This window comes from Tachypleus tridentatus, chromosome 13, assembly GCF_004210375.1.
Source record: "Tachypleus tridentatus isolate NWPU-2018 chromosome 13, ASM421037v1, whole genome shotgun sequence".
In the NCBI taxonomy this organism is placed as follows: Eukaryota; Metazoa; Arthropoda; class Merostomata; order Xiphosura; family Limulidae; genus Tachypleus; species Tachypleus tridentatus.
Genome location: NC_134837.1, coordinates 28,765,934 through 28,790,768, shown reverse-complemented (window position 1 = coordinate 28,790,768; position 24,835 = coordinate 28,765,934). Strand labels below are relative to the sequence as shown.

Here is a 24,835-nt window from a genome sequence, read left to right as displayed (position 1 = left end):
ACTTGTTTGGTGTGATGGGGATTCAAACCCGTGACCCTAAGATTACAAGTTGAGCACCTTAATCACCTGGCTGGCCATACTGTGCCTAACGAGTTGTTCCTAAAATAGAATTTTTAAAATACGACACAGATCACGAAGTATCAGTCCTATGGTTCTACAAGCTTTAGCCTACAACACGAGAGGGACTTTCATTTATAATTCGCAATTCTTGTGAATAAAAACTAAAACGTTTTCAGCCAACAGAAAACTTTATTTTACGCATCAAACGCCATCTAGTGGTTCAACGGTATGTCTGTGGACTTACAACCCTAAAAACCGGGTTTTTATACCCGTGGTGGGCAGAGCACAGATAGCCCATTGTGTAGCTTTGTGCTTAATTCAAAACAACAACAACGTATCAAATTATTGTATAAAATCGTAAATTTGGTACAACAGCGACGGTTTTCTCCAACAATATACAATATAAAAGTTAGTTGTTAACTATATATAAAACTGATTATTTTTTGTAGGTCTATCTGAGAGTCTGTTTGGCATCGTCAATGTCTATTTATATGTAGTAATATTTAATCATTTGCCTTCGTGTTCATGAAATATTCCTCATGCTAAAAGAAAGCTTTGCATAATTTCTTATGTATTACAGTTCTGATGTCTGTAATTATGTAATAAAAGGAGAGAGAGGTCTTGCCGTGGATTCACGTAACATTTCGTGATTATTCAAGAAAAAGAAATCACAAAAAAAAACGTTTATTTCATGGAGCAAACTAACTTTGTTTATATTGTGCTGTTGTTAAAACAAAAATCGGTGAAACTCTAGGTTTACAAATAATGTACAACCTCTAGCTTTGCGTAACGATGGTCGTTTGTCCCTCCGCATGATCCTTAATTTCATAACGTATATAAAAGGCGTTTGAAGAAACAAAATGCGTCAGCTGATGCCGAATCGCTCCCGCGCGGGTGCACGAGAGCGACACATGTCTGAGTATCTCCATGTACGTACGTATTGATTGACTTCAATGTTTTGTACCATTCCTTTCAACGTTTTGATATAGGGAGCACAGATGCCAATACTTCGACTTTATTATACGATACAACGAACGATCCTGTACAGGATGAACACTTAAAGAGCCATGCTTGTTTCTTGTGTGTATTTGTAGCGGTGTTCTATTAACAGTGTTTACCAGTTCAACATATCTATACCATATACATTCTTTGTTTGTTTTTGAATTTCGCACAACGCTACTCGAGGGCTATCTGTGCTAGCCGTCCCTAATTTAGCAGTGTAAGACGAGAGGGAAGGGACTAGCTAGTCATCACCAACCAACGCCAACTCTTAGGCAACTCTTTTACCAACGAATAGTGGGATTGACCGTAATATTATAACGCCCCCACGGCTGAAAGGGCGAGCATGTTTGGCGCGATGGGGATGCGAACTCGCGACCCTCATACTACGAGTCGCACGCCTTAACACGCTTGGCCATGCCGGGCCCCCTATATACATTCTATTAACAGCGTTTACTAGTTCAACAATACTGTACCATATATATTCTATTAACGCTGTTTACTAGTTTAAGATATCCGTGCTATGTACATTCTATTAACAGTGTTTATTAGTTCAAGATATCCGTACTGTGTACATTATATTAACAGTGTTTAGTAGTTCAAGATATCCTTACTGTGTACGTTCTATTAACACTCTTTACTAGTTCAAAATATCCGTAACATATACATTCTATTAACAGTGTTTACTAGTTTAAGATATCCGTACTATGTACATTCTATTAACAGTGTTTAGTAGTTCAAGATATCCGTACTGTGTACATTCTATTAACAGTGTTTAGTGGTTCAAGATATACGTACTGTGTATATTCTATTAACGCTGTTTACTAGTTCAAGATATCCATACTATGTACATTCTAGTAACAGTATTTACTAGTTCAAAATATCCGTACCATATACATTGGTACCATATACTACTAACAGTGTTTACTAGCTCAAGATATTCGTACTGTGTACATTCTATTAACAGTGTTTACTAGCTCAAAATATTCGTACTGTGTACATTCTATTAACAGTGTTTACTAGTTCAAAATATCCAAACCATATACATTCTATTGACAGTGCTTACTAGATCAAGATATTCGTACTATGTACATTCTATTAACAGTGTTTACTAGTTCAAAATATCCGAACCATATACATTCTATTGACAGTGTTTACTGGTTCAAGATATCCATACTATGTACATTCTATTAACAGTGTTTACTGGTTCAAGATATCCGTGCTATGTACATTCTATTAACAGTGTTTACTAGTTCAAAATATCCGTACCATATACATTCTATTAACAGTGTTTACTAGCTCAAGATATTCGTACTGTGTACATTCTATTAACAGTGTTTACTAGTTCAAAATATCCGTACCATATACATTCTATTAACAGTGTTTACTAGCTCAAGATATTCGTACTGTGTACATTCTATTAACAGTGTTTACTAGTTCAAAATATCCGAACCATATACATTCTATTAACAGTGTTTACTGGTTCAAGATATCCATACTATGTACATTCTATTAACAGTGTTTACTGGTTCAAGATATCCATATTATGTACATTCTATTAACAGTGTTTACTGGTTCAAGATATCCATACTATGTACATTCTATTAACAGTGTTCTCGAGATACCCGTACTACACACATAACTGCTGTGTCCACTTAACTTCTCTTTACTAATAGAGATTTGACGGCTAATTTTCTACTCTGACAAACTAAAGAAGTAGAATTTTCACACATTGTGTCCACGTATGTTTCAGATTTCTGATAAAGCGGTTAAAATTATTCAGACCCACGCAGGCGTAATTTAGTCATCGTACTAAAAGTTGTGTTATAAACGTAATCTAATAACACCGCTGTAGAGAGACTCGTTATCATTATTAGTACAATGTTTGCTGTGCTCAGAAGCGACGACATCTACCGTCAGTTTATTAAACACACACACACATACATATAAATATGAATAAAAACTGAGTGCAGAAGTTGCTGGGTTGGTCCATTATTTCGTTCCGGGGAGTATGTACAACAGAGTTATTCTTCACATTGTCACACGTAACCCTTACAAAATTACTCTAACTTCTCTTATACCTATATTTTGAATCAGATCTTCTTCATGCTTGAATGTAACGTGTGCACGAGGAAATAAGCATCACATTACGGCTAGCCGCATTTCCCCTGCCGGAACAATTTTTTTTTTTTTTTAATCAACCACTGACGTATTGTGGCCTTCAATCCGAACAGGATGGCGGCCGCAGCTATCTGCCGAGCGGGCGCTCTCCGCAAGCACTGCCCGCGACCGCGTGAAATACAATAATCTTCCTTGATGTATGATTCGATCTACGAGAGACCGTCAGAAAGCCGTGGTATCAGTGTTTTCTACCTACGTGTACTTAGTTTTAATATAATAATTTAGTCTCGAGCTCTCCACAGTCTGCAAACAAACAACAGAATTCTGACCTTTCTCTAAGCACGTTTTCCTCGTGCATAACTGACCTTTCTATACACACGCTTTCCACGTACGTAACCAACGAGTACCTGTACCTCGTGTGTGTTTTTACCACCATCACACAACAGCCTGGGGAGCCATAATCTCGGACGAGCTAGTTGAAATATCACGCCAGTGATTACGTTTTATACGAGTGGTGTTAACTATTTCTTTTCTCGGGTTCTTCCTGCTCGAAGTCAAGTAACACGTACTTTTCCCATCTCTGTTCATATTGTACCAGTGACGCTATTTCTTAAGAGTGTTTTATGAAATTCATTTAATTTATCGTCGTGATGACGTGCGTTAGAACGTGATGAGTATGTTGTATTTGGATTCTCTAACTGTATTCAAAACTTTCGTTATTAATGTTTCAACTAACAACCGCCTCACCGATGGTCACTAAGACATGGAAATATTGAAAACGTGACATCCATGCTGCGTGTTGATGTACTGTAACGATTGTTTAACACCATAACCGTAATGAAAGTGTACGAAACAAATATAAGTGAGCACAAAAATGGTCATGGAAACGGAATATATAACGACTAAAACAATACTATCACCAAAGAGTTAAGCCTAACGTACAAGACGCACTGTTCGTGGAATGTTTGGTGACGCGCTCGTCCACTCTTATATAGTGGCTTGATTCAGCACGTGTAATACGTTGTAACTTTAGTAGCATCGAACCTTCGATTACTGTCTTTTATTCTTAATTTTTCTCTTTCTTCTGTTTTAGTAGAAAAGTATCAGATCCGTAATTAAAGGACAGCGCCACCTATGAGACACGGAACTATGCACCCTCCTGCTGAGTTAAATTCTGAATCCTCACAAATAACACGATAAATATAACCATGCGAGTCTTTGCATATATAAACGAGCTGATTAAACACGTTTTATAAAAAAACAGACCATAATATTCTTCAAATCGTCTTGGAGACACCTAGCTACATTCAGATATGGTGTGTTCCTCTTTGTAGTTAAAACCACCGAACACAGAGGATCTACACCACTGCCACGACTGTCTTACGTCAGGCAGGTTTCAGTTATAGCGATCAATTAGCTGAACTTTTTTTTATACCATTACTATTCAGAGTAACCAATCAATATCAAGTTTAGCCTAATATTTTTTCTCATATTTGTTTAGAATGATGTTGCTTATTCACGTTTAAAATCAGTATAATAATCGCTACGTTTTTTTCGCTAATGATTAAATAACATACCAATAGATGACCGACTGGAACAACAAAAGGTGCTAGGTTTTTATGTGTTTCTCCCTTCTTCCTTTGTTGTCTATATATATATATATATACAAATTTATAATAATAGCTCAGTAATGACAATGGAGAAATAAAATAATGAAATTTCATGTCTTCACCTAGTCGCACGGTTAGAACGCCTATTAAATTAATATATATAACTTTGTTCATCCACATACGCGTAATAACACGTATACCTTTCCCCCCAGTATATATATATATATCGTAATATTTATATTCCGTATATATATATATGTATACGGCCACCACTCGAGATTTGAGGGTCACGAGTTCGAAGCCTCGTCACATCAAATATGGGGGCGTTATAACGTAGGGTCAATCCCACTCTTCGTTGATAAAATAATTGCCTAAGAGTTGGCGGTGGGTGTTGATGACTAGTTTCGTTTAATCTAGTCTTACATTGCTAAATTAGGGACGGCTAGCACAGATAATCCTCGTGTAGCTTTACGCGAGATTTAAAAAAACAACAAGCAAACAAATGTATACATATATAATATGAATGATCCAGTAAAAACAATTAACTCGTTAACACGTGTATTTCATGTTCCTGTCTCTTATACATTATAAAGCTTATTGCATAATGAACTCATACGTATTGATGGAATCGATTTACTACTATTCGAAACTCCTATTTCATGAGTTAAAACATCAATGGTGATATAATTTAAAGGTTACTTTAGACTGTAAAAAACTCCGTAGTCCTACGTAAATTCTGCTAAATCCATATCGTACGTTTAACTCGTTGGGATTCAAAACTTGGTCACTTTAACTACAGTTTTCTAATTTTTTCTAAATAACGGCATTTTAATCCTTGAAGATAAATAATTTAGCTCTTTGAGACGTGTAGGTATGAATCTTTAAATAAAGATTTTTAAATCTTATAAGGCACTTGGGTTTTGAATCTTTTACCAAATTTTATATTACTCCCGATATGAATTTTAACTCGTCAGTAGTTTTTAACTTCCTTAAGGTACGTTAGCTTTATCTTTTTGAAAAGCTTATTTAAAGCTCCTTTCTTCCTTCAGATATGTGAGTTTTAAATACTTCATTTAAGCCTTTTAACTTCTTAAAACAAGTGTTTTAATCCTTTAAGAAAACTTTTAATTATTTAAAAGACATAATTTAATATTTCATTAAAGTTTCTTAATACCATAAAACGCTTACGTTTTAATTATTTTGTGCAGCTTTCTATGGTTTTATGTTTTTATGTTAAACACAAAGCTACACGATTGGCTATCTGTGTTCTGCTCATCACGGTATCGAAACACAGATTCCAGTGTTCTACGTCTGAAAACATATCGCTGTACCACTTGGTGGTGGGGGAGCCAGCTTTCTATTAAAACATGTGTGTTCACATTTTTAGTTTGTTTTTGAATTTCGCGCAAGGCTACACGAGGGCTATCTGCGCTAACCGTCTCTAATTTTGCAGTGTAAAACTAGAGGGAAGGCAGTTAGTCATCACCAACTCTTGGGCTACTTTTTTACCAACGAATAATTGGAATGACCGTTACATTATAAGGCCCCCACGGCTGAAAAGGCGAGCATGTTTGGTGTGACGGGAATTCGCCTTAACCCACCTGGCCATGCCACGCCTTCGTTTACATTTTTAAATAAAGTTTTATAACTACTTAAAATACATTTGTTTTAATTCTCGAATAAACTTTTTAACTCCATAAAACATGTGTTTTTAACTCCACGGAACATGTGTTTTTAACTCCACAAAACATGTGTTTTAACTCCTTAGAACATGTGTGTTTTCATTCTTTTTAATAAAGTTTTAACTCCTTAAGATGTTAAATTGTAACCTCTTGTGATACTCTAACGCCCTGAAAAGTCGAAAATTTGCCTGCATGTGCATTTTATTAAAGACTGAATGAACCCGTCAGTTTGCTTTTGAATTTTGTTAAATCTTTATCATTATTTGACGTTAATGAACCGCATAGTTTATTATGCAGTTTGAAGAATAACATTACTTCAGTGGCTTGGATACTGTCGAAGTCTGTTGGAAAACATATGAGTACGGAGAACCAGTAATGTGCTAACAACAAAAAAAAAAAAAAGCCAAGCACATCATCCACTATAGCTATGTAAGTGAAACTGGAGAGCCAGTGCACAGTGGTTGTGTTCTTGGGCCCCAAGGTCACAATCCCTCCCCTCCCTCACATCACCTCCGCCCCGACAGGCAGACCATCCGGTTTATCTCCCCCTGCGAGTCAGTCGGTCTTCCGGATGTAAGTTCAAGACACAGTAGTCGCTTTGAGTTTGGAGATTGTGGGAAGCTACAATTATTTTATTGGCTCATGGCAGTCAGTGGAAGTACTGGTTTGTTATGAACGCCAAGGTCTTAACGCAGACCAAACTAAGTCGCTGAATTGGCAAACACACAGGCTGTTAAGTTTGTGATCAGATGTCTAAGAAAACTTAAATAAATAAAATATACGTGTCCGGTAAGAGACGAGTCTCAGTTTTTAAAAATGTTTAATTATTTATTAATTATCTCACGAACCTTTAGAGTATTAGTATTATCAAGTATATACGAGAATAAAAAGACTGATTTTAACCCTAGATTTAGTGTTCAAATTTTCAAACCCATGCAGTGTAAAACAGTAAGCAAGACAGTAAAAGAGATTAGAATTTCTGTAACTATGTAACATCTGCAGTCATGAAATATGTGTCTGTGTGTGTGTGGTGAGGGTACTGAATGCCGTATGGATTATATCCACTCCATAACTCTTGATTTTATCAGTAAACTCTCCAAGTGGATGAGCAGTAAGTTTTCGGACTTACAGCGCTAACATCCAGGGTTCGAACCCGGACTGCATGATATATGAAGCTGACTGTTATATTTAGTAGATGTTACCTAGATGGGAGCACACGTCACCCCTCCCATCAGGAAATTAAAAAAAACAAAACAGGCGAGAAATATTCATGTTGATTTTGTTATTTAAACATGTTATCATGGTCATGTTTTGTATGCTCAGGTTATATGTACATGTAACATTAAAAAGAAGATAGCAATTTCATTTTAGGGCAATATGAGCACCATCTGAACTATAAAAATTTGTTTTCACGAATTGTTTTCAATCATTTTATTCAATATGATGTCAGATGTGCTTATTTCTTTTGTTATGATTGTGATAAAAAAGTTCATAAAACAGTGTTGAATGTTTAATTTTGCTTATGAAGAAATAAAATAAGCGTTAAAGCGTTACACAGTGGTAAAAACATCTGTTGAATGGTCAAATTCTGGATCCATCAGTGCAAGGAGAAAAGATACCTCTTTCAGGTTGTCGTTGCGAGACATGTCAGTTTACTGCTGTGATGTGTAAGTCACAAGAGATGTTAAGATTGTTGCTATGAGAGTCAAGACGTATGCAACTTGTGGTCATACTTTATAGTGAATTGATATACATCGTTGTTACGATGTGTAACAGCTGGTGTAAAACGCCGTATGACAGCTAACATCGTGGTGTATGATGGCTTGTGATGATTATATATATAACACCTGGTTCTCATAGTATGCAGTATTTGGTACGTATTGAATGTAAATGGTGGTACTGATGGTGTATAGCCATTGATACTTATTGTGTATAACAGGTGGTAATCATGGTTTATTAAACACTGACTCATGATGTATAACTGGTGGTAATCGTGGTTTATTAAATACTGACTCATGGTATATAACTGGTGGTAATTATGGTTTATTGAACACTGACTCATGATGTATAACTGGTGGTAATCATAGTTCATTAAACACTGACTCATGATGTATAATTGATGGTAATCATGGTTCATAACCAATGGTGCTGATGATGTACAGCCATTGGTATTCATTGTGTATGGCTGGTGGTAACAATGGTGTAAAACAGTTGGTACTCACAGTGTATGACTGATGGTACTAATGGTCTGCAGCTGTTGGTAGTAATTCTGTATAACTGGTGGTACAGATGGTATATAACAAGTGATATTGGTGGTTTATATCAGTTGGTACTCATAGTGTATATCTGGTAGTAATTACAGTGTATAATGGTTGGTAATCATGGTTTATGACAGGTGGCATAATAGACGTTGGTACTCGTTGTGTATGACAGATGGTAATCATGGTTTATAACTGTTGGCACTGATGATATGTATCGGTCTATAATTTAAATGTAAGACAATTGAACTAACGTTGTTTGATATACTATGAAATGCCTCTTTAAAATATACAATACACAAACTACTATTTCTTATCAGTGTAGAAGTGTTTCTGCTTGTTTTCACAACAGTTAAGGCTACGCCTACCAGTCTTATCAGTGGACTTTTTACACCACAACGTGTTATCAGCAATTACTTGAACTACGCTTAAGTTCAAAATGCACAAGTGTGAGAAAACAGCAGTGTGTATCAACATTACTGTGTGGATTGGAAAGGGCTGTAGTATTTCCAAGTGTTACAACTGGTCTTTACTCTTTCATAGAGAAAGAAGTAGTACCTGATTTCTGTGATGTAACATCAGAACAGCAGCTGGTGACTGTCACGAATGGTTGCAGTAAGGTAAATTATATTCCATTCTTTTTACTGGTAATTTTGCTTACCTTATTTGGTAAAATATTTAGTATATGTATAAATATTCATTTATTTATCACTTTGCGCTTAGTTGTCATATCTATATTTATATTATGAAGATTATTTAGCATTGTTTCCTTGGGATATGAGTTTCGGATTAACATATATATATTCTCAATTGTACGAACCTTGTGAGACGGTTTTAGGATTACCGCCGAAAATGTCGATAACAGCAGACGTTGACAAGATATGAATTCAATGTATTATTGTCTTTAGAAATTCTATTATTATTTTTACACTGAATACTCATAGTTATATTGATATATACAGAATAGCTGCTTTATGTAAGAAGCATCTTTTGCTTAGATGTGTTAATAGTAAAATAACGTAGTTTTTTAACAGGTCAGAAGAGAAGTTTAAAAGAAGTAATTCGCCCAACGCAGAATTTGTTATGTTATCCTTAATCCCTTATTAACTAGTATTCCTAACACTGAACGGATCCATTGCACATAAAAGAGAATGTACTATGCAATCGGTAAGACCCTAGTAAGTGAGCTAGTTCTTTTAACGTTGAGATACTAATAATAGTTAATAGAGTTTATTATGCCTTTTATAAGGCGTTGGTAGCTTACAGCAGTATTTTAACAGTGAAAAGAAACGGTTCACCCAGTAAGAATTTCGCTTTGTCACTGATAAAACCCAAGTTATTTCACTGTAGTTATCCTAAAAACCGAGAGGGCCAGTTCACCCAGTAGATATTACACTGTGACATCTGTAAGTCCAAAGTAGGTTTACTAGTTCTCCTAATATTTAAAACAAAAGTCCACTTGATACAGATGGCATTTTTATATATATATAAGCCACCAAGTGGCGTTACATATAAAAGAAACAGTTTACCCAGTGTAAAGGTTGCTCTCTGTCATCTGCAAAGCTTAAGTAATTGTATTAGTTAACTTAATATTTTTAAGGACTAGTTCTTCTTGTACAGAGTTTACTATGATACACATATGATCAAAGTGTGTGTGTTTTTCTTCATATAGCAAAGTCACAGCAGGCTATCTGCTGAGTCCATCGAAGGGAATCGAACCGCTGATTTTGGCGTTGTAAATTGTAGACTTACCGCTATACTAGCGGGTAACGTGACCAAAATTATCTTACAAGTTGTTTTAATATTTAAAGACCCAGTTCGTCCAGTGCTGGTTGTATTTATGGAGACAGTAAATGTTATTGTTTATCCTAACGATGATGAGAACCAGTTCATCTAAGACAAAATACATACTTGACTCTATATGACCCAAGCTGTTCTAATTTCTAACAGAATTAGTTTATTAATTACATTTATCGATTGTATTAAAATCCTCAAGTGACTTTACTAGTTGTAGTAACTTTCATGTTATTACTCCCTGATAACGCTTTATCACGACATTTAGTAATAAGTGTGTGCGTTTTTCTTATAGCAAAGCTACATCGGTTTATCTGCTGTGTTCAACGAGAGAAACTGAACGCCTAATTTTAGTATTGTAAATTCGTAGACTATCGCTGTTCTAACAGGAGACAGTAGTAAGAGCATTTTGCTCCATAATAACGCTTTATTATGACATTTAATAGTAAGGGCGTTTTACTTCATAATAACGCTTTATTATGACATTTAATAGTAAGGGCGTTCTACTTCCTGATAACGCTTTATCACGACATTTAATAGTAATGTTCATGTGATACCATGCCCCAATAATTCAAATCACTTTATTCTTTACTGGCCCATTACACTGGGTTTTCAGTCAAAGGATTGTATAACTGCACGTTATCTTATGCACTCGCTCAGGCGCGCATTTTTCAAAATCTTCCTGGATCTTGCTTATTTTTGACCCCTTAGGTTACTACTGATATTCAATGACAATAAGCTTCACAAAGCTATTAACACCTAAATTTCCGTCTATTCTTACTCTATACACATTTTGTGCTATCTAACAGTGTACTAATGGCCCGAGAGTGTTAAGATAACTTGTCTGCTCTAAGCCTAGTCAGCCAGCATACACAGTGATTGGCTATTACAATCATGCAAAAGACAACTAGCGGAATTCAACTTGATAAATCAGTAGGATGTCCCATTATTGTTCAACATGCACATCCTTACCCTGGTGCGCTGTTTTGTCTATTTACACCAATGCTTGTTTTAAACAGAAACTGACACATTTTCCGGCAGTCCGTTCACTATGAACGACTCGGTTGGCTAGCACACATTAATGATGCCCAGCACGAAGAGACCGCCTGCTTCAGGGCGGAAGCTGGGCCCGGGTACGACGCTGACTTCCTGCCAGACCATACTATCTTGAGTGGCACATACTCTTAGTGGAGTCTTATTGCTGTATCGAAGGACGGGGTTTTCCTGCTAATCTAATAATTACTAACCATCCTGATGGACACCGCGAACGATTGATGTCAGTCTGCCCAGAGCTAACTTTGAGGATTTTAGAATAACAACAGAAGCCATTTTGAAAGTTCTAAAATAGTATGGACGTCCAGCAAAATTTGAGCTCCAAATACAAACAAACGCATGATATAAAAACATAGATACAAATAACTGAAACTATGGTTTCATAACTAGCGAAATAACTTTTCTGTGTAATCTAAAACCCGTTATCGTTTTCTTACGAATACAATGAGAAAATTGTACCAAATGACAATATGTTTCATATGGAATGTATGCAAGGTAACTTTAATTGCTTATTTATCCACCAGCTGGCGTCTCCCCCGCATCACGTGCTCATGAACCATGGATGGCTACACATAAAGGGCGTGCCAATTTACTTGTTTATTTTACTGAAGCAGTACACAGCTAAGCCTAACCAAAGCGTGTAATCACAAGATACGCTTTGTTATGGGATGATATTTTGTGAAATCCCAGTTCGTATCTAGAGCGTGGTAGTTCTGTCTCTATAAAAAGGCTCTAATTATCTTGTTAACAAATTAATGTTCTCGCCAAGCGCAATGAAGTTACGTTTGAACTTAAAAATTTCTAGATTTAAGTTCAACAACGGCTAAGTTAATTCATGTTCGAATAAAAACATGTTTTTTTCACGTGAAGTTCCACATCGATAAACATGCAGAATGTTAAAAAGAAATGGGCCAGTTTCGTGTTATTTCCTGAAACGTTCGCTTTAAAGTAAAGCCACACTGGGCTATCTACTGTGTCCGATGAGGGGAATCGAACCCCAGCTTTTAGCTTTGTTAGTCTGTTGCGCAGGTTATACATAACCACGTAGCTCCATTTACAAGTTAGAATACAACATTAATATGGTCAATTTACGTTTTAATTGTAACTTCCCTTATGGTACATTATGATCAATGAATACTTATTAAGTCAACGGTTAAGTCTAATGAACTTTGTATTCTAGGATATTATATGAGATTCTTCAAAAAAATATTAGTTGCATGTAAAAACAAAAGCTGTATGTTTAAGTATTACATGTATAAAATGTTCAGAACGTGTACTTTATCATGTAGCGGATGTTGCACTAACAACTGTGTACTAAGGTGAGTATCAGGAGTAGTTTTGTACCCTTCCATTTCACTACATGTCGGTTAAGCATCCGGTGTTGTCCGGATCTATGAACGAGTTATTTTTTAAAGGGCATGAGATACAAGGCTACTATTGATTAGTATTAGTACTACAGTAATTATACATGATGATAAGCCATGTTATCCTTGTGCTAGATTTAATCATTGTATCATGTCACAATTGCTTCACCGACCTGAAAATTTAGGGTTATAATCGAAGGAACATTGAAGCGATACGTATAATTGAAAGATTATAAGATCATGGCGAACGTGTCACACTGGTAAATGAGAGGTCAACTCTTAACGTTTGTAACTTTTCTTCTTATAGAAAATATAGGGTTTGCAACAACTGAGAGATAGTAAAATAATGGTGCAAGCTATCATAAACTGAGAAAACTAGCTGAGATAGTAAAATAATGGTGCAAGCTATCATAAACAGAGGAAACTACCTGATTTGTTAGTTCCTCAGTTTCGGTCATTATATAAGCACGCTCTCTAGAAAATAGTGTATTTCAACATTTCTATTTTTAGTTATTGGTTAAAGCACTATATAACTTTCGATATTTTTAAAACTGCACTTGTACATTCAGCAATGGGCCCCCTTTTTCCATCTCTGTAATACCGGACAGTTATTCTGTAGCACAAAGTTAAATCGAATTTTACTTTTTATTTAATATGTAGTACGCGAGAGTTATTTCATGTCACAGAATGAACTACGCGAACATTTCTTCTCATCTAACTTATGGTGCAAAACAGTTACGCTGCAGCACAGGGTAAATTAAAGCGAATTTCAACATTTGTGCCGAGAGACTCACGGTGTGTTATCGAATATTATATATTTTTTTAATGTATTTCTTTCCTTTCAAGATACTTTAGCCCAGTTTATCAACCTTTCTTTCTTCTAATTTTAAGGAGAAACCTATTTTCACAACTAACAAAAGTAGAGCTACACGTAAATATTTCAATAGAGTTACACGTTGATGTTCCAGTAGAAGTACATGTATGTATTTCAATAGATATTTCAGTAGAGCTACAAGTAGATATTTTAATAAATAAGAAGAAAAATGGGAAGGTGGTAAAATGAAAAATATTAAACTTATAGAAAAAGTCGGTTTGACAGGTTTGTTTTTTAGCTTGAAAAAGAAACTTTGTTCGAAACGTCGCCAAAATGATACACTGTTACAATAGTTTCTAAAGGTGATATTTAATGAATAATTTTCCGAAATAAAAATGCAGAAAGCGATCACGAATGTATGTTATTAGTTCTGTATTTATTAGCCTAAAACAGTAAAATGGTCAATGTTTTTTGTCTCACATATAGAGCAAATTTCTTTAACACACACATACATATATTGACCCTAAAATTAGTTACAGCTTCCCCAGAAAGCAGTAAAGAAATATCAAAATAATACGAGTAAATACGTAACACATCATTCACTAAACATTGTATCACGTACATTTATAGGACGAACTCTCAGTAACTGGAGATATTGAACTGAAGAATCGATACGGTTATTTATTACTTTAGGCTTAATTATCTTTCCAAATTATAGCTAGAACTATTCCATACAAAACCTTAACCTGTTAGACTTAAATTACGTGACAAAAGTCTCTCTGTTAATACTATGCTAATAATAACATATTTATTTGTTATATTATCTCAGTAGTTTATAAACAGTTTTATTCTAGTATTGGTTTTCTTCATTTCAGATAATGTTCACGTATTTCCATTTTGAGTTCATTCTGATCTGTCTTGGTATTATTGTATTTAAATAGCCATTTATATATGAAAACATACTTATATATATGTATGTATGTGCGTATTTGTTAAAGAAGTTTGACTGTTAGATTGGAAAATATCTTGGCAAGTAATCCAGGCAATACAGGGTGGCCCGTAAGTCCTTATCTATCCATATGTTATTAGGTTATATTCAATTACGCGTGTATTATAAATTTGTTCCTTTTTTTTTTAGAGAGATATGACCAATGTAAGCCATATTTACACTTAATGAGTGTATTGTGACAAGTACGTGGGTACATGAGCACAAGAATACTGGTGACACCACACAGATACACTGGATACATAAGATATATGGATGGGTAGGGACTTACGGGCCACCCTGTACATCACACAAAACATCTCAATCACAATTCCTAGCAGCGATTCGACGTTACATAAAATTAAAAGGTTAAAGAATGTGTGCGTTTACAGCAGACAGCATTAAACTGTGCCACAAAAGAAAACATGACAGAAATAAATGAGATTTCCGAAATCTATAGCTCTCGTCAACAATGTACATGAGAGACCAATGGAAAATATTCTTCACTAAAAATAAAAGAATTTAATGGAATCTCTAGAAGAGTTCTGTTGATTATCATTTAGTCCTTTTAATAAAGTTTGTAAACAGATACAACCTAGTGCATTTCTTTACTAAGTTTATAACAATATAAACCAGGTGAAGATTCCTGGAGAAGTTGCAATAATTATTGTAGTTAGTCATACACTGGTTTCCACGTAAAATAAAACGGTAGAAGTCTTGTAATAGTGTCATAACGTCATTGTTGAAGCTTCTTTAACTCCAAAGTACTAATTTCAAGTGCCACATTATTAACTTACTCGATTTACGCCGTCGATACTGCAGTTATAATTATATTCAGTTAAAATTGTTTTTCATTGTTGTGTTAAGTTCTATAAAAACAAATCGAGTCGTGTTTGTATTTGATGTTGGTTGACGCATTCTTGTGTTAGTTCACACTTTTCTACACTGCGTTTCTCGCAGTTTTGGTAGATTATCACTTGAAAGTATTTTTATAACACGTTTTAGAAAGCTCAGATACGAATTCCTTGCGCATTAACATTCAATGTTATCTCAAGGCCTTGGATCGATCAACGAATTAAAAGTTCTGATAAAAGTTCCTCGGGTCAGCAGATGAAAAAACACGTAACCACCACGCTCACAAACTTGATGACTCGGCTGTGCCCGCAGGTGCACGAGCTTTATAGCAGGTCAGCCAACCCTACTGGCAAAAACTATACCGAGATAGAATGATGAAACGTTAAAAAAAAAAAAAAAACTGCTGAGAAAGTAGAAGGCGTTCAGTGAATCTCCTAACCAATGAGTGTCCGTTACTGAGAAACATAAGTCCTGGGGCCGAATGGTTAGTACAAACTTGAAAAGTGTGTGAACTAGCAATTTATGAAAACATCCAGCCGTATAGATAAAAAAGAAATGTTACTTACTAGCCAAAACAACTTTAATGTTGTGTAGACATTTTGAACTTTTCTGAATTAATTAGATACTTACTAGTTATCAACTGATTTTATTTTGTTTTCAGACGAGTCCCAGTTTAAAAAAAATATAATAATAATAATAATAAATTATACCACAAGGTAGCGCTTTTCCTCTTTATGTATATTACAGAAATATTTCGAAATCAGTCAGTCGTGAAACGATCATTTCAAAGCATGTGTGCAATACAAATGTTAAATTCCACTTATCTTACCTTAATTACTTTATTAGTATGTGCTTGTTTGTGTTTAAATGGTTTAGTCACTGCAAAACTTCGAGTTCTCTGGTTTAACTAAAAAAAATGTTTTCTTTCCGTGCTAAGCCTCTTCTACGTATTACGTAGTATTCATAATCTACAATTAGAACTTGGTTAGTTTTTTTTGTGCTAACCTTGGAGCATGCTGTGATCTAAGTCACAGGGACTTGTTTTGGTCTAAATCTAATTCTAAGTCATGGAGATTTGTCGATTAGGTCTAAATCTAATTGTTTTATCTCTTGTGTTAGGTGGGTCTTGAGCTTTTTGTACTAAACATAATTTTTGAGATTTGCCGCTTAATTCCGTATCTGCCATGTTAACCTTTAAGCCTTTTCCAGTAATATACGGTTTAAGCCTAAATCTCATTCTTTGTCATGCTAGGCCTTGAGCATTTCTTGCCCTGTAATTCACGGGATTTGCCTTTTGAATTAGATCATTTTATTGATACGTTGAATCTGGGTAGTTTTGGTCTACTTTTCGTGAGATTCTTGTGTTCCTATTAATAGGTTATGCCATTTATGATTAGATCAGTTCGTTGATTTGCTGTCTGGACCTGAATATATTTGGCCTAGCTGTCGCGGTAAGCCTAAAGATTTCTGTGTTTCAATTAATGGATTATGACTCTTATAAGGGCTTATATTTTAATACCTTGTTTACGAAGTAAAGTGTTGAAATAATCTGCCTGTTTCAGCGTTTCGAAATTGTGTAGGCTGATTTAAAATAAAGTGTTAAAATTTATACAATGTTATTATATTTTTCATCTTTGGTGATATATGAACCTCAATTTAAGTTATTCTTTCTGGATAAAAAAGTGCTTTCTTTATTGAGGACTAATCACACTTAAAATCGTGTTTCGATACCCGCGATGGCAAATTTTGTGTAACTTAGCAACAAGAAACAAACAAATGAAACTTCATTTTACTCAAAAACAATTTTCTGGAGGATAAATGATGGACAGACAACTTAAAAGTAAATTAAAATCTGACGTTTTTAGTTTTATTAATCCAACAACGTTTTGCACTTTACTTCGTCAAAGATGGCGTTCTTGTAACTTTTTATACTAACCAAGAATCATATATGGATCGTGACAATAGAGTGATTATTAATTATGCATCTCCAATAGAAATTCAGTTCTGACATTATAACGACCGTGGCGCCCTCATGGTATTACCTATGATAAGAAATATCACTAGCTACAAATTGACCAGCCGCTCTTCACGGGTCACACCAACACTTGGTCATTTGCACCTGCTGACCCCACTACAGTGGAAAACTAAAATGCCTCAAGAGAAAGAAGGAAAGTCATAAAAGATGTGTTGAAAGAAAAAACAACAACAATCAACCACATTTCTTGTCACAAAATCATGTCAAGGTTATGCAGAGAAAAAGGTCTTTAGTGGGAATGACGATATAAATTTGAAGCAATATTCTAATCCATAAGAAATAAAGACCCAATGTGATTGGCCAAGAGTCTTTATTGTGGCTAGTGAGCCATTTGGTTATTTCCTGTGTACCTCTTGGAAGCCCTGAAACCAGTGAGTGATTGGTCCATTGTAACCCATAATGGCTATGGTACTCCAAGATACTTCGCCTGTGTGTTTGTGCTGTGAACCCCAACACATTCATCAATGGTTGGTAGATCCATAAGCTGCTGTTACTACCAGATGTAACAGTCGTTTATTGTGCTACCTGCTGCTACAGAAAAATAAATATTAGTTCTCTTGAACGTGGAGATTATGCCGTATCTCAGAACTTCTTCTTCTATGGCTATTTTTTAACTCCAGGGACAGTAGTGTTGTCATTCAACGACTTATATGTTTTCCTTGGACTGTAAACTGTATACATTGAGAAGAACACAGATACCGTGACTTTATGTGCTATTATGATGGAATGAGCATCTACATCCTATCTTGTGACCTTCTGCTAACCAGTGCGCGTGGCAGGCACTGGGTCTTCCGCGTGCACTTCAAGGACCTGGTTGCACGTTATGGCGTCACTCAGCAGCTAGACCAACTGTCCTCGTCCAACTAACTGAGAGTGTAGAGGTTGCAGGTCAAGGATATACCAGATATTTACCATTAGCTCAGCACTCTACACTGCAATATGATATCTGAGAAGTTCTTACGAAAGATTAGAATTTAGAATATTTCGGTGTATATGTGCACGTACGTGCGTGTGGATTAATATAAACGCTAAATAATATCTTTGACTTAACCCCCTCTACTCCAGAATTGTGACTTATTTTTCAGTAAGGTTGGAAATGCTATTTATCGATGGTTTGGTTGTTGTTATGTGCAAAGCTATACAACCTCCATTTTTAGTGTCATAAGCCTACAGAATTCCCGCTGAGCTACTGGGAGTCTTTTATCGAAGGATGGTTATAATTATTAAGAGATTGGAGGAAAACACAATCTAATGATTCATCCGTAATTGCCACAACTTTACATAAGAAGAACAGCATTGTTTGGTACTTGTATTCTGTATACTTATACAACTGTTAAGATTTTCGGCCACTTCGACAAAAATGCCAGCTCTGTTTAAAACACATTTAGTCAATTAAAAATGGAATATATGTAAAAAAGAAAAGAAAACAGATCGGCTCACACAGCTTCAATTTTTCGTGCTACTCCAACAAACCTCAACCTTTTTAAATACTTATTACTTTTCAAGATTTTAATTATGAAAATATCAACGAACGTTAGAACTAACAAGAAGATAATTCTCATTGTTTCATAATACATTTTTTAAGGTGTAAAATGACTTTTAAAGTTAGAATTTATAAGTACCTTCTTAAACTGATGTAGCTCCGTTCCCTGTGCTAATATGTACCTTGCGATATTTCATAAATCTGACGCAAGCCAATTAACCTACATACATTTTGTAGGATTCATCGTAACTAAGACTTACTTAAGAATAACTAAACATATATTTACAATTAAATACTATCAAAGTTACAAGTCCTTTATTTTCATAAATCGACACGAAAATATATTACTTTGTCATGAAGTAATTTCTTCTCAACATGGATGATTATTATAAACTTTCGAAGGAAAATCGTGTATCATGTTGTCTCATTGTATTTTCGTTACACTATATTTTCTCATTTGGTATGATACATTATAACTTTATCTTAAAAAATGGGGTAACAGATAAAATATAATACTGTTTGAAACTGACAAAGGAAACATATTTCCAATCTATTTGGTTTCATTACGTTTTCTTCACAATTCTATATAAATCATATTATGATGCAATACTTTCTACCTTCCCGCTGTCTCTCTCTTGCTCATCCATTAACAGTTATTTTAGAGAAACCCACCAATACGATAGGGAAAATAAAACAAATGCTGTAGGATTAAAAGGAGATTTCACCGTTTATCGCCCATACAGTTTATTGAATACAAGCGTAGTATTTCCTATAATAACAACTACAACCCACTACAGGTTTGCACCAATCATTCCTCAAGAAACGTGTTTATTTAACGTACAACTATAACAACGCCCAGAGCATCTGAGCACAATTATGTATTTTTTATTTTATTACCTGACGTATGTAAGAGGTACAACACTTTTATTGTCATTTATGTTATTTCTAATGTCATTTTGTTGCATCGTGATTTTATTTATTTTCCCCCTGGAGATATTGAGCGTAAGCGGTACCTAAACATAGAATAGTTACAGCGATTTTCCAGCTAGACTGAAAAAATGACTCAAAAACCAAATGAGTAAATGGTTCTGGTAACGTGAAATTCAATGACCGTAAACATTCTTTTTTGCATGGTCGTAGGATCCCAGTTCAAGGCTTTCCTAAGCAAAAACACGAAGTTGCACCCTTGTCAAACCATTAAACAAAATGCCTAAGATTTTTTTTTTTTTTTTACATCGGTGAGGCGTGACCAATTAAGGCTTACCATCGCCATTACAGCCAGAACGATCCAGCAATGACTTGTACTGGTTTCCTTAACACTTGGCAGACTTTTAGAACTACAAGGATACACAGATCTGAATGGTGAATCAGTGTATACACCAGACAACCAAAGTTAACTATAAAAGATATAGTTTTGGGTAACCTTGAAAAAACGTTTGAAACAGGAATAATCTATAGTAAAAAAGCTGTAACTTCTACAGTCATTGTTCATTACCATTTTAAAACGGATATATATATATATAACACAGGATTTAAAGTTAGGTAATAACTAATATCACACATGGAGATCAAAGAAACTGGTTCTTAACCTACTGTTTTGGATATTTGCTAGCTATTACATACGTTACCATATGAGTTAATGATATATACTGTTTTAAAATGATGTATAGAATCAAGACACGGAAATAATGTACAACTAGATAACACGTGTATCTTAGTTGTTGTCTTCATAGAAATGACACCATATTATAAGCTATTCTTTCGATAAAAAAGCTCACGAAATTATCTTTTGTTTTATAAGTTTTTTGTGATAGTAATTTTAAAGGTTTGGAAGTGTATAATGATAGGAAACTTAGAAAATTATCCTTTCTTTTACATGTTTTTGTGAGAGTAATTTTAAAGGTTCGGGAGTGTATAATGATAGCAAACTTAGGAAATTATCCTTTGTTTTATAGAAAGATTTACATAAAAACAATTTTAATGAAAATTTAGAGTTTGTATTGACTTTTTTATAATGGTATTAATACTTGCTTTAAAAGTATGAAAACAAATTGTAACGTATGATTTGGTATTTATTATTCTAATGTATCTACTGACACTCAATGTTATGTTACAATATTAAATTTAACTAACAATAACTATTTTATGAAAATAAGTCATCTTACTTTATCAGCAAAGCGCCATTTTGTTTTCTTTTTCCTTAATTTTGAGAAATAATGTTTTTATTCGAAGATCTGAGTTTGTAGTTTCGCTAATTATTATTTGGAATTAACTCTACAGCTAATCCAGATGGTCACGTAATTTTTCTACAAATTATTCATAACTCCTCAAAACTTAAAGAAAACGACACATTAAAGGGTTCGTGTAATGTTAAATCTATACGAGAATAGTATCGAGTAAGCCTCTAAATTATGTAGGGTTTTAAAAAAAACCTCTTTGTAAAAACACATTATATTAACAGAAAGTTGTGTCGAAGTGACTGTGATGTAAAACAAAAAGGTCAACAAAATATAATGTGATATGTTAATTTTATGGTTTACATAACTTAGTCAGTGGTATTCGTATAATGCTGTTGAAATCACTCCAACATAAGCTAGTATTACAGGCTTAAAGTAATTTCAAAGTTTATCAGTGTGGTGAATTATATATGTATATTACGCTAGGTATGGTAAGGAGAGAAGCAAGTTACTACGCACACAATATCTACAAAACAAGTTAAACTGGTTGTATTAAACAGATAGTAGAGGTAAAAATACCAGCTCGTGTAATTTCACGATCATAGACAGTACGGTTATTTGACAGAAAATTACGTTAAACGGTATTCAAAATAACCATGTCATTTTATAATAGAGATAAGTCTGATTAAAATGGATAATAAGAATGTTTTATAATATACACAGGTCATTTTGAAACGGAAACAGGTTTGATTGAAACAGACAAGTCATTTTATAATAGACACAGGTCTGATGAAAACAGACAAACCGGTCATTTAAAAATATACAAGATCAGTTAGTATTAAAGTATGCACAAGTCTGATGGAGACAGATAATTAGGTATTGTAAAATAAACACTGGTATGATAGAGAAAGATAATCAGATAATTTTATGATAGGTGCAAATAAATTGGGCGTTTTGAATATATGCTTCTTAATGTAATGAAAACAGATATTTACGTCATTGCGTAATAGGTACTGTTCTAATACTAATGTAGACCCATATAGATCTTACTGTTAATATACAGTTAGATTGTTTTATGATAGGTACATTTATAATGCTAATGTAGACCTTTTAGATCTTACTGTTAATACACAGTTAGATTGTTTTATAATAGGTACATTTCTAATACTAACGTAGATCCATATAGATCTTATTGTTAACACACAGATTATTTTATTATAGGTACATTTCTAATACTAATGTAGAACCATATAGATCTTACTGTTAATACACAGTTAGAATGCTTCATAATCGGAACATTTCTAATACTATCGTAGACCCATATAGATTTATATAGTTAGATTGTTTTATAATAGGTACAGTTATAATGCTAATATAGACCCATCTAGATTTTACTACTATTATAGAGTTATATGGTTTTCTAACAGGTAAAAATATGGTGCCAAATAATTAGGTTGCATACTAATGTAGACACATTAGATCTAAATGTTAATATACAGTTATGTTATAATAGGCACAAATATGGTGCTAACAATTTATTATTGGTATATACAGACCTCACGGTTAACAAACAATCGAGTTTTCTAATCGGTTTCAGTTTAACAGTCAATAACTTGAACATATTATACAAGTCACAAAAGTGACTGTTAGATAGAGTATTTTAGTACATTATTCATTAAATGCGTGCCTCATTGGTACCCTTTATAACAATAAAGTTTTTCAATCAGATATGCGAAAGAAGAAGGGCTACATATGCTGTGTTTACAACATGTGTTTTGTTAGTTTGTTTGATGTTAACGTAAACATGTAAATAATAGTAATATAATAACTTATTAATACAACTCGAAAATTATTCGACTGTTGAAATGGAAAAAAAAAATCAAAAGATGTAGAAATAAAAATGATATACTGTTTGTTTGTTTGTTAATTTCGCGCCAAGCTACTCGAGGGCTGTCTGCGCTAGATATACTGTTAAACGTGTAAAAAGTATATAAGTATTGCAAAAACGTTCGGCGGTTTATTGTTGCAAGAGGCTAATACGTTTCAAACTGAACATAAGTGAAGGCACTCAATGGAAACTGCAAGTTCTCCGTGTTTAGGGACAAACATGAAAATTTCCCCAGATATAAAGTAAACATTATAACTTTTAGGAGAACAAGAATATTATACAGTTGTAGAGGAAATACAACAAAGAAGCCGATAAGTGTTATAGAACGTAGAAAGGAAAAATAAAATAGAATTATAACATTACTTCAACACTGATTTTATCTGTAAGTGTTAAGAAACAAAAGTATATTTTAAAAGTTGTAATATAAACCTTTTTTTTTAATAAACAAAATAAAATGGTGTATATTTGGAATCCTACCTATGTTCTAAGAGGGATTAGAAAGAAGTACTTTACATACCAGTCGTGAAGAGAACTATTGCCTTAAGACAGCTGTATTCTGCAGCGTCGACGTGGAGAACTTTCAGTTTTTCAACTTGTTCTTGAAATATTCGAATATGTTCCATAAACGCAACCACACGATCTGCCGCCATAGGTGATGCGTGAAGTCCGGCGGCCGCCAACAGGGGCGCCACGTGTAGGGGCATGGAGCACTGAGATGCATTCAACACAAAAAGTTCGCTCCACACGAGCCGGAGAAGAGCCACCTGGTCGGTGACTTGAAGATCCGGAAAGAACGGGATATTTCTTGCCCATTCTACAGCACTAAACAGTAAGCGAGCTGCCAGCTCACAAATGTTATCAATTCCCATTATGTTATTGGGTTGCATACACTGGGCGTACCGAGATGGCGGATAGGGCTCTGCTCGGAGGAGTAGCGAGATGAAACTGGAAAGGTACGAGTGACCGTTGAGGGTGTCTCCGTTGGCAAGGGCCATCTGCCCGGGAAGGGCATGTTGTGTCGGTGGTAGTCTACCCCGTTGAACAGCTGTTGGGTAGAAAATACATTGACAGTATGTAGTTGTCGCACTGACCAAAGGTGGGCAATTGTCGCAATAATGACATGGTAACGACATGACTGTTAAAAAGTTAACAAGTTATAGTAAACAACAGACCAAAAATACAGCGTTTTACGTGACACTACATATTTACTGACGTTCATGAATTCACACAGAGAAAACAGATTAGTGGACTCAGCGATTCTGTAAAGATATATAACACTACAAGTCGTTTTACAAGACGGCTGACTGTACCAAGACACAAACAGCCCAGCCCTGAAAAACGCCACAAACCTGGCTGCGTGGAAGAAAGTCTTACAGCAGCTAGCGCGCAGGGCTGAGGTGATCTGGTTTCGGTACGCCATTCACATAAAATGAGTTGAAAACGGGCGTACTGTTGTCGTCTTTCGCGTCTCTCCCACACACAGATACACATACATACAGACACAGGCACAAACATATTGTTAATTTTCACTTTAGGTTCACGCCTGCGTTTTTCTTTTTGTCACCCCCTTAAAGGTTTCCGTATATTATCGATTCTAAAAACATTTAAAAGCTCTTTCTAAACTGTAGGTGAATCTGATAAAAGTTGGAGCGGAGAC

General features: G+C 34.7%; 1 protein-coding gene and 1 long non-coding RNA gene across 3 annotated transcripts in view; one reads left to right on the top strand and one right to left on the bottom strand.

Annotated features, from left to right (window-relative positions):
• The window catches only part of LOC143239533 (COUP transcription factor 1-like), a 46,290-nt gene that overhangs the window by 20,124 nt on the left and 1,331 nt on the right, over positions 1 to 24,835 (bottom strand). For both annotated transcript variants that reach the window (XM_076480690.1, XM_076480691.1), the window contains exon 2: positions 23,696 to 24,223. In XM_076480690.1, coding sequence (XP_076336805.1) covers positions 23,696 to 24,223 — 528 coding nt within the window. The remainder of the gene's footprint in view (positions 1 to 23,695; positions 24,224 to 24,835) is intronic.
• LOC143239534 (uncharacterized) overlaps positions 2,772 to 24,835 on the top strand; it is a 28,366-nt gene continuing 6,302 nt past the window's right edge. The window contains exon 1 of the long non-coding RNA XR_013021228.1: positions 2,772 to 9,350. This is a non-coding gene — a long non-coding RNA (uncharacterized LOC143239534). The remainder of the gene's footprint in view (positions 9,351 to 24,835) is intronic.